Source organism: Lissotriton helveticus, chromosome 6, assembly GCF_964261635.1.
Source record: "Lissotriton helveticus chromosome 6, aLisHel1.1, whole genome shotgun sequence".
Taxonomy (NCBI): Eukaryota; Metazoa; Chordata; class Amphibia; order Caudata; family Salamandridae; genus Lissotriton; species Lissotriton helveticus.
The window spans coordinates 1,422,703,369-1,422,713,598 of NC_136067.1; the positions used below are offsets into that span (position 1 = coordinate 1,422,703,369).

General features: G+C 46.4%; 1 protein-coding gene across 3 annotated transcripts in view; it reads right to left on the reverse strand.

Annotated features, from left to right (window-relative positions):
* MED23 (mediator complex subunit 23) overlaps positions 1-9,896 on the reverse strand; it is a 684,519-nt gene extending 674,623 nt beyond the window's left edge. For all 3 annotated transcript variants that reach the window (XM_078649215.1, XM_078649213.1, XM_078649212.1), the window contains exon 1: positions 9,729-9,896. In XM_078649215.1, coding sequence (XP_078505341.1) covers positions 9,729-9,788 — 60 coding nt within the window. In that variant the 5' untranslated portion in view covers positions 9,789-9,896. The remainder of the gene's footprint in view (positions 1-9,728) is intronic.
* Positions 9,897-10,230: the final 334 nt, after the last annotated feature.

Here is a 10,230-nt window from a genome sequence, read left to right on the forward strand (position 1 = left end):
CGGCTAAAGGAGGTGGCAAGGAGACACCAATGTCTCGGCGCGGACACGCCCCAAGGCCCATTGCCGCAGCCTAGCAAAGGACAGTAGCGCCACCTAGTGTTCCACGTAAGCTGCACGCCAGCTCGTAAGAAAACAGAACACTGAAGACACCTTTTGACCCCGGGAAGGGACCCTGCTTTTAACAACAGCTCTCACACCAGGATCGATGTCAGCGCCACCTGGTGGCCAACACTGCACACCGAATCCACATATGTAGTGTCACGTGTCAGCCCTGCACAGAACCCTGCACCAGCTCCTCCAACACCCAAAATCTGCACAAATCAAGGAAAGAGCCACCAAAACGACCGCAGCGCCACTGGTTGGCTCCCCAGAAGCAGCGTGCTGAAGGCTGCCCAGCCAGAACCGACTGCCAGCTGTGCCCCGAGGACCGGCGTCCCCAGCAGCGAGGTAGGCCGGAGGAGAAGCACTGACGCCCACTACCCTACCGGAAAGGGCAGGAGCAGCAAGAGAAAGTTGCAGAGTGATCCGGGCAGGAGGGTCCACACCGGTGCATCCCAAGAGCGGTCAAGCGCACTAACTGCCCACCACGACCGACGTCAGCAGACAAGAGCGACAGATCAATGGCAAGCGTGGCGGCACTGCACCGTACAGAACAGCGATACTAGAATACAGCGCAGTGTCCTGCTAACCAGCCGCCAACAGCAGTCAGCAAATCCCAGAGAGTGCCCAGGACGCCCTGTTAAAGGCAACAGCAGCCACACTCCCAGCACTGACTCGCAAATAGGAGAAGCAGTGCCACGAAAAGTTCCTGCTCCCATGCAGCCCCCGCAGAGCACAACAAACCTCAAGACACGTCAGCCGGTCTCTGCACGTCAAGGAGGAAGTAACAAGACATCCACGGAAGTCTGCCGGCACGTGACGCCATCCTGAGCCCACTTCCCGGCAAGACAAGCGGAGAGATACCAGGGGCCCAGGACGAACACAGCACAGAGCGTGCCACAAAGCAAACGACAACAACACCCAGCAAGACGGCAAGCCCCAAGAGAATCACACGAAGGCGAGGTGCCTTGCATGTCCCCTCCCATGGGCTGCCTAGACTGTTCAAAGGAGAAAGACTGCTGCACGTCACCAAGGGTCCCCAGGAAGCCCGAAACTTCTCCAGCCCAAGCAAGCGCTGACCAAACACACGCAGTAACACCAAAGACAGCCCACATCAGCAAGAGTGGCCTACCAGCCAGACAGCAATGTCTCAGGGGAACTGCCCCCAGCAACAGCGCCAGAGTACACACCACACGTGACTGCCCAACGCCACTGCCGGAGGAGAGATCGCCTCACTCGCCCCTCCTAGTACACAGGAATAACCACAAGCAACACTGCATGCATACCACTTGCCCAAAGAAAGCACCCAAGGAGAAGGCGGAGTGTGCTAAGTCAGATGCACGCACAAAGCAGTGCCAGTGAACTTGACGAATGGGTGAGCAACCAGGAAACAGAGACATCTCCACAAAGAAGCACTGCTGAATGCAGGTAAGAGAGCACCCACGTCTCCACCGCCCCAGCGAAGCCCCGCAGTAGGCCGAAAACCACACACTGTGTCCTCCCTCACACTGCCTAAAGACCGCGACCCAAGATTGGCAAGAGAGGAGTTGCACACCCCACGTGGCAGGCCACCACAGCACAATGCGCTCCAACAAACAGCGACACGAGACCGAACGTCACATCGCCCAGCAAGCAAGGAGCACGTCACAAAGTGACCAGTCCAGACAAGCACACCGGAGCGAAGGCAGAAGCCGGCGCCCTGACAGCGCCGCCTCGAAGTCCAAGCGCAACGCCCTCGAAGAAAAGAAGAGAGTGACAGCCCTGTCACCCCGTAAATCGGAGAAACAAAGGTGGGCTAAAGAGACCAACAAAGGGAGAAGACCGAAGATCCACAGCAAGCCAAGAGCACACCCTGACACATCAGACAGCCGCCAAGGCGGACCGACGTACCAGGATACAGCGTAACGGATGAACCGAACATAAGCCGCAGCAAGCGCAGACCGTGTCTCATCCCAACGCTTCCCCAGACGACTGTCCATCCCGAGCGTCGGCAGTCTGAGTCAATCTGCATCCCTGCTCCTGTCCACAGATGCCATGGGTGAAGATCAGCACTGAGTGCCCGCCCTCACACCGCCTCAAGATGGAGTCGGCAGTGGCCCCAAAACAGGCAAGACAGGATCCGTACACTCTACGTGTCAAGCCGCCACCGGAGATCAACCTCAACGAAGAGGAGACACCTGGCTGCCAAGTCCCTCCTGCCATCTGAACTCTCCCAGCAAGTCACCACCACCTATCATTCCGGCTCACCAATTGGCTGGCAACCGCCATCACGCCAGCCATCACCACATGCGTCAAACACCACTACCAGAGCACATGTGGACTGGAGTCCTACACCGTTGCCACACCAGCCGACCAAAACAAATCAGAAGCCACCTGGGAACCTGGCCTACACTGGAACCGCGGCAGCGTGTACAAGTCTTGGCCAAGACTCATCCACCAGTGAGAGTTGTGCGTGTGACTCAGTAACGGCTCCTCAGCGGTCCTGCATCTGCCCCCAGACGGCACACAAGCAGCCCCCAGCAACCCCGACAATGGGCCGCCCCAGGCGGGAGAGCGAGAAGAGACATTGCCCCACCGACAAGTTACCGGTCACAGCCAAGCAGCTCCACAGGGACAGTCGGCCCAGCAACACCTCTGTGAATTCTCACTTGGGACTCCATCCAGGTTTCACGACGCAACCTCACTAAAAGGAACTGTTTAGAATTCACCACAGACCATCACCGACGTCAGCCAAGTGGGAGCCCAGCAAGACATGTCATTAACAGAGGATCGACCGTATGCAGCGGACGTCTCCGAGCCAGCGGTCGTGTCCGGAGCCCCTCAGGTTAAACTACGGGTGCCCGCTGAGAAGGTTCTGCTGCAAGCAAAGTCACCAGCCCATGTCTGATGTCCTTCCTGTCACCTGACTCGAGAGACTGATGCACCCTGTGGTATTTCTTTAATTGTTTGTTTTATCCCCACAGGTTGGACTAACCCCTTGTTCGTTCCTCAATAAAGTTGGGAGGAATGTAATGTCCTGCGGGACACGTTCTAGTGTCCCGCAGGAAGCTGTCATCCCAGCCACTCCCTCGAGGGCTAAACACACTGCACCCCCTCACCCATCCATCACGAGTGACGTGGCCCCGTTAATAAAAGGGCCTGAGTGCACGTGCTCGTGGCCAGTTACTGTACCCAATCTTCTGGTGTCTGTCACAGTTATTCACGTCATGTGGGCCTGAGGCCCAACACCACAGCCCCTCCAAGAGAAATTTTGTGTATCCCACACCCCTGGGAGGAATATACTTTTTGCTTTCATCAGCCAACCAAAATTACCTCACACTGCATGAGAGAGGGGGCACAAGTCTTCAAAGCACTCGAGCCTCCTCTCATTACATGTATATGCCTCGTCAACATAAACTACTACTCACGAGCAGTGCTTTAAATGGGCCGGTACTCACCGGTACTGAGTACCGGCACTTCTAATTTTTACCACTCTGAGTACCAGCACTTCTCTGCTACCAAGGAGAGTATCGGTACTCATCAACGGTAGGTTCATCGTTGCTTTGGCTCACGCGCGCACGAACGAGGCTGTCTGAAAGCCAAAGCGCCTCTAGCCCAAGCTGAGCCACCTCTAAACAATTCAGCAGGGCTCATCAGCATAATGTCCGGTGTTCACCGCCAAGCTGTGTTTGACAGAGCAGTGTCCATTCACACCATGATGAGCATTTGTGCACACCCTCGAATCCAGGCATCCCAGTGACTGCAGCAATTAAGAAAGCCACCGGAGATAAGGGGTGTAAAATGGCCTTTATCTCAACTGAGTCTTTTGTGTGAGTGTCTGTCTGCTTCTGTCTGGGCGTTTGCCTGCTTGTGTGGCCCTGCTTGTGTGTGCATGTTTGTGTGTGTGTGTGAGAGAGAAAAGCGAGTGAAAGAGGGAGAGAATCCAGACACTAGGGGGGTATTTTAAAGAACATTCTTGAAATGCTTTGAGTGAGCATTGCTGCTTGTTTATGTGAGTGCGAAATCAAGAATATATAAATATTCGGCCACATAGTAGAAATGTCTTCTATGTCTTGTCCTTAGCCCCGCCCACTTGCTATCAATCAATAAATTTAAGAGTACCTGCTGTTGTATATTGTATTTCTTCTATTGCCACGTTTGCCCTCATTACCTTTACTATGTTTACTGTGTCACGTCACATAATTCCATCATGGAACTCTCCGATGGTATTTATGTGACGTCACACATTCCACACGAGCATTCAGCTGTTCCGCCTTGTTGATCGCCGACGTTCTGCCGTTTCTTTGTGAGCCTTATGATTTACATAATAAATACTTAAATCATCTATCCAGTGTCAGACTCTGACTACAACAAGTGGCGACGAGGGCTAAGAAACGAATCTGATGAGGAACAGGCTCACGAAGAAAAACTGTATCGGGTTTGAGAAAATCACCCGCAGCGGTTAGAAAGTGAGATGCCTAACCGGTAATGAGCAGGAATCAGCGAAGTAAGTAAAATACCTGCGCGCGCAAGCACAGCTGATTGAGAGCTACGCGCAAGGAAAACAGGCGATGGAAATGTGACAGAGCTTCTGACAGACCTAACGCGTGAAGCATTCTGGGAGTGGCACGAGCGTGTTAACCATTGCCATTGGTTGTACAGCTCCATACGTCACCATTGCAGCGTCTAAGCGGCCATTTTCATCGGGTCAATTTCAGTTCTGAGGCGGAAACAAGCACAAATGTTTGAAAAAACGATATTGAAGTGCAAATAATAAAATAAACAGCGCGCCTGTATACCAATCATTTTTAAAAGGTATATGAATGACTATACAGGGAAATATTAAGGAATATCCCATAAAAGTAAGGAGGAAAATAAAAATATTTTAAGTGTGTGACATTCTGTGAAAGGATTGAAAAGAGGGACTGAGCATAAACTTATATAAAGAACTACAGCCAGACATCTGAACAGAGTAAAACAAATGGCGCAAAGCAATAATATATGTGTGCCACCACTTTTCTTAGAAGAACCAGGAAAGCCAGCTATGAAGTGGAAGAGTTGGTTAAGGGCATTTGAAAATTATATTGTGTCTATTGATGGCAAGAAATATGACGCCGAAAGGAAAAAGTCGCTATTATTTGGTCTCTTAGGAAAAGTTGGTCAAGAAGTATTTGACAGCCTGCCAGAATTTGAATATCCACCAGGTGTATTTATACCTATGAATGAGTATGAGGAGGCTATAAAAAGGCTTGAAAAACAATATGATGAAGAAACTAACATAATGGTGGGAAGGCACAAATTCGCTTTGAGAAAGCAGGAGGAAGGAGAGACTGTAGAGGAGTATATAGCGTGCCTAAGAGTACTGGCAAGAGATTGTGAATATGACGATTTGACCGATACGTACATAAGAGACCAGGTGGTGTTTTACTGCTATTCTAAAAAAGTGCAGGAGAGATTATTAGCTTGTAGGAAACCAACCTTACAGGAAGTAGTGGACATTGCCAAGGGGATTGAAAGATCATTAATTTCTACTAAAGAGTTATCTTGTACCAGTGGTAATTCTAATGTATTTTACTTACAGGACAAGAGGAGAAATGAACGCAAAGGTAATGAGAGAACATGGGGTGATAAAAAGGTAGGAGGCAGAAATGTGTGTTGTTATAGATGTGGTTCTCAAGAACACCTAGCTGATTGTAAGGCATGTCCCGCCATAGGAAAGAAATGTATGAAGTGTAAAAAATACGGTCATTATACATCATTGTGCAAAACCAGGAAAGCAACAGGTAATGTTAATGTAAATGCTGTTGGAGATTTTGATGAGGAAATGTGTGGAAGCATAGTGCTTTATGTGGAAATGGTAGATGGCAAAATAAAAGGGCCGATAGGAGAAGGTAAAATAGGAGATGTTAAATTACAATTCACTGCAGACTCTGGTTCACCCATAACAATTATATCAGATAAAATTTTTGATGAAAAGTGGAATGGTATTGAATTACAGGAAACTGATGTAAACCCAAAAGCATTTGGGGAACAGGACATAGACATGGTGGGCTACTTCAATGACACTGTGACGTTCAAAGGGAGAACCATTGAGACCAAAGTGTATGTAGCCAAGAGAGGTAGAATACTGGTAGGGTGGAAGGATCTAGCAAAGATTGGAGTGATCCTGCAACCAGGTTCTGAGAATCCTATAATATTGAGGGAGGATTTTATAAATAGCATAAAACTGGGAGTAAAAGAAAATGACATAGAGGAATTACTGAAGAAATATGAAAATGTATTCAGAAATGAGATTGGTTGTGTAAAAGGATTCACACATGCAATTAAACTGAAAGATGGAGCAATGCCAACAAAGCATAGAGTGAGGTCTGTACCCTTGTAAATAAGGAAAGAATTAAAAGGTGTATTAGAAAAACTGAAAGGAGAGGGAGTAATAGAAGAAGCAGATGCCTCTGAATGGGTGTCGGCTATTGTCGTTTCAAAGAAGAAGAAAACAGGGGAGATCAGGCTGTGTGTAGATCTAAGATCGCTAAACCGAAACATTCTGATAAATTGCCATCCACTCCCCATGATACAAGACATACTACAGTCCATAGCAGGGTCCAAGTACTTTTCATTGATTGACCTGAAAGCAGCTTACCATCAGGTTTGCTTGACAGAAGAATCAAAGAAATTGACCACTTTTGTGACTCCTTTTGGGGCGTACAGGTACATCAGACTGCCATTTGGTCTTGCCTCTTCTTCAGGTGTGTTTCAAAAACTCATGGATAGTCTTTTTGGAGAAGTAAATGGGGTTGAAGCGTTTCAGGACGACATTTTGATCCATTCAAAGACTGAAACAGAGCACCTTAAACTAATGGATCAAGTACTAAAAACACTAAATGAAAGGGGCATGACAGTGTCCAAAGACAAGTGCAAGTTTATGGAGAGCAGCATTGAGTATTTGGGACATGTATTGACTTCAAATGGTATAACGCCAAAAGATGACCTGGTGGAAGCAATTAGAGAGGCACCCCAGCCTCAAGACAAGGAAACACTAAAGTCCTTCTTAGGATTAAGCGAATACTATTCCAAGTTCGTTCAAGCATATGCCACCAAAGTTGAACCACTGAGAAAGCTTCTCAGAAAAAACGTGAGTTACCAATGGACAGAAGACCAAGATAAGTCTTTCAATGAAATAAAAAATGACATTGCCAAGGCTCCTGCCTTAAAACCTTATGACCCTGAGTTAGAAAATGTCATCACAGTAGATGCCAGTGCAAAGGGCATAGGCGCAGTTTTCTGTCAGAAACAAGGGAAGAAGGAAAACACAATAGCTTTCATTTCCAGGAGGTTAAGTGAGGCCGAGACAAGCTATAGCACTATTGAGCGGGAAACACTCGCATGTGTTTGGGCAGTGCAAAGACTCAAAAGTTACCTGTGGGGAAAAAGTTTTGAAATTATCACAGACCACAAACCATTGATTTACATGATGGATGGGGAAGGGCGTGGCAATGGCAAAGCGAGTTCCAGGTTGATAAGGTTAATGTCAAAATTGCAAGAGTATACCTTCACCATACATCACATAAAGGGGGGTATGAATTGCAGAGCTGACTGCTTATCACGATTGCCGATAAAAGGTCCTTCTGAAACTACTCTTGACGAAACTGAATGTGTTGTAGCATGGATCGATGCGACTGAAATGTGCAACGGGTCAGTAACTGAGGAAGAATGGTTGAAGTGCCAGGAAGAAGATAAAGTAATGGAAAGAGTGTTGAGTCATGTGAAAACAAAGTGGCCACCAGTCAGAAATCTTCATAATGAATTAAGAAGCTTCCAACAAGTTAGTGATGAGTTGACTATCGAAGGAGGGTTCCTAAAGAGATGTGACCTGTTTGTGCCACCTGCAAACATCAGACCTAAGTTAATATCTCTAGCACACAAGGGCCATCCCGGAAGTAGTGCAACGAAGAGTCTGTTAAGAAAGCACTACTGGTGGCCAGGAATGGACAACGATGTGTGCAGTTTCATTGACAGGTGTGTACAGTGTCTGAAAGCAGATAAGCACTGGAAGACCAGTAAAGGAGAATTGCAGATGGTGGACATACCAGAGGAACCTTGGTCGAAAATAGCAATTGACTTTGCAGGACCATTTAATTTGCTACCAGAATATGAAAAGTATATGATAGTTCTAACAGACTATTACTCGAAATGGGTTGATTTTAAATTTGTGAAAAATGTGACCACAGAAAATGTGATAAAGTATCTTAAGAAAATCTTTGCTATAGAAGGCCAACCAAAAACCTTGGTGTCTGACAATGGAACTCAGCTAGTGTCAAAGCAAATTACTGAGATTTTGGAAAATATAGGTGTAAGGCAAGAAAAAACACCTCTTTACAGCCCAAAAAGTAATGGCCAAGTTGAACGCATGAACAAATTCATGAAGGAAGGTATTCAATTGGCAATTGCTTCTAAATTGAACATCAAATGTTTTCTAAGAGATAAAGTAAACACGTACAATATTACACCAAATGGTACTACAAAATTCACCCCATTTTACTTAATGAGAGGAAGGAGGTGCAAAAGTGAACTGACTCCCAAGTTTGGGAAAGAGTACAAAATTGATGTGTCTACGGAGAGCATAAATGATAAAACACTCAAAGTGAGGGAGAACATTGTGAATAAACAGTTAAAGACTAAAGAATATTCTGATGAGGTCAATAAAGTGAAGAGCAAAGAAATGGAAAAAGGAGACTGGATTCTAGTAAGGAAACCATTCAAAGTGAACAAAGGAGAATCTATTTTCAGTAGACCAGAACAAGTGAGTAGAGCATCCAAAGGTGCAGTATTCATAGATGGAAAAGGATGGCGCAGCAAAGACGATGTTGTAAGATTAAAAAAAGGTCAGGAATCACTAATAATGAAAGGTATGGAGGATGAGGAAAGCAAATTGGATGACAGCATTCTGGAATGGGATGAAGTGCCTGTGCACCACAGTGATCAAATTATCAATGACAATGTCAATACTCAAGGACAAGAGGAAGAGAGAAATGCAAGTATGGATGGTGGACACGAGAACATAGAAGGAAGATCATATGTTTTGGAGGGATCCAAAGAGAGAGAGGGTTGCAAAAGAAATGAGAATGTAATGGACAACAGACATGTTGACATACGCAACCATACTAGGTCTGGTAGGGAAATATGTATTCCCAAACGTTATGACAGTTATGTACTGGAATGATTATCCTATATCACCCTGTAACAGTTACCTGTGATAGATGTTTTGTTTCCATTGAGGAAGGGAGATGTTGTATATTGTATTTCTTCTATTGCCACGTTTGCCCTCATTACCTTTACTATGTTTACTGTGTCACGTCACATAATTCCATCATGGAACTCTCCGATGGTATTTATGTGACGTCACATATTCCACATGAGCATTCAGCTGTTCCGCCTTGTTGATCGCTGACGTTTCTTTGTGAGCCTTATGATTTACATAATAAATACTTAAATCATCTATCCAGTGTCAGACTCTGACTACAACACCTGCACTTATATTTTCCCATTTAAAGCACTGCCCACGAGAATGGGACAGCAAAAGAGATGCGGTGTCTGCTGTCACTGACATCCACCACAGGCGCGATACAGCCCTAGAAGTATGAATGACTCACCACCACCTCCTCGAAGATGCTCTGCAACTGCGACTCCATGGGCACCATGGGGAGCGCCATGACCTCTCTTCCCCACCCGCGAAGCCGGTGCCAAGCACCTCCGTTTTAGAGACCCCTGAGCACGAGAGAAGCACAACAGGGCTCCAAGAGGCCGGAAGGAGCCCCTGACATAGAGGAAGGACATGCCCGGAATAACACCCGCTGGCGAGATGCAACCGTAATTGCCATCTTGGAAAGGAACATAAGTGCTATTCTTTGAGAGGCATTGAGCGGCTGGTGAAGAAATTGTTGGCAAAAGTATAACAAGTTATTTGTAATAAATGATTATGGAAACATTTGTGCGTTGAGCAATTAAACAAAACTTAAATAATTCTTTAGTCTTTAAAAAAATAACACTGTCGCACTATCTTAAAATACTGTAGATACATTATTCTTTTACAAAATGACCCACATGTAAACATGATGAGATTGTTACATAAAAAGTTCGTTTTAAGCCGTTCGA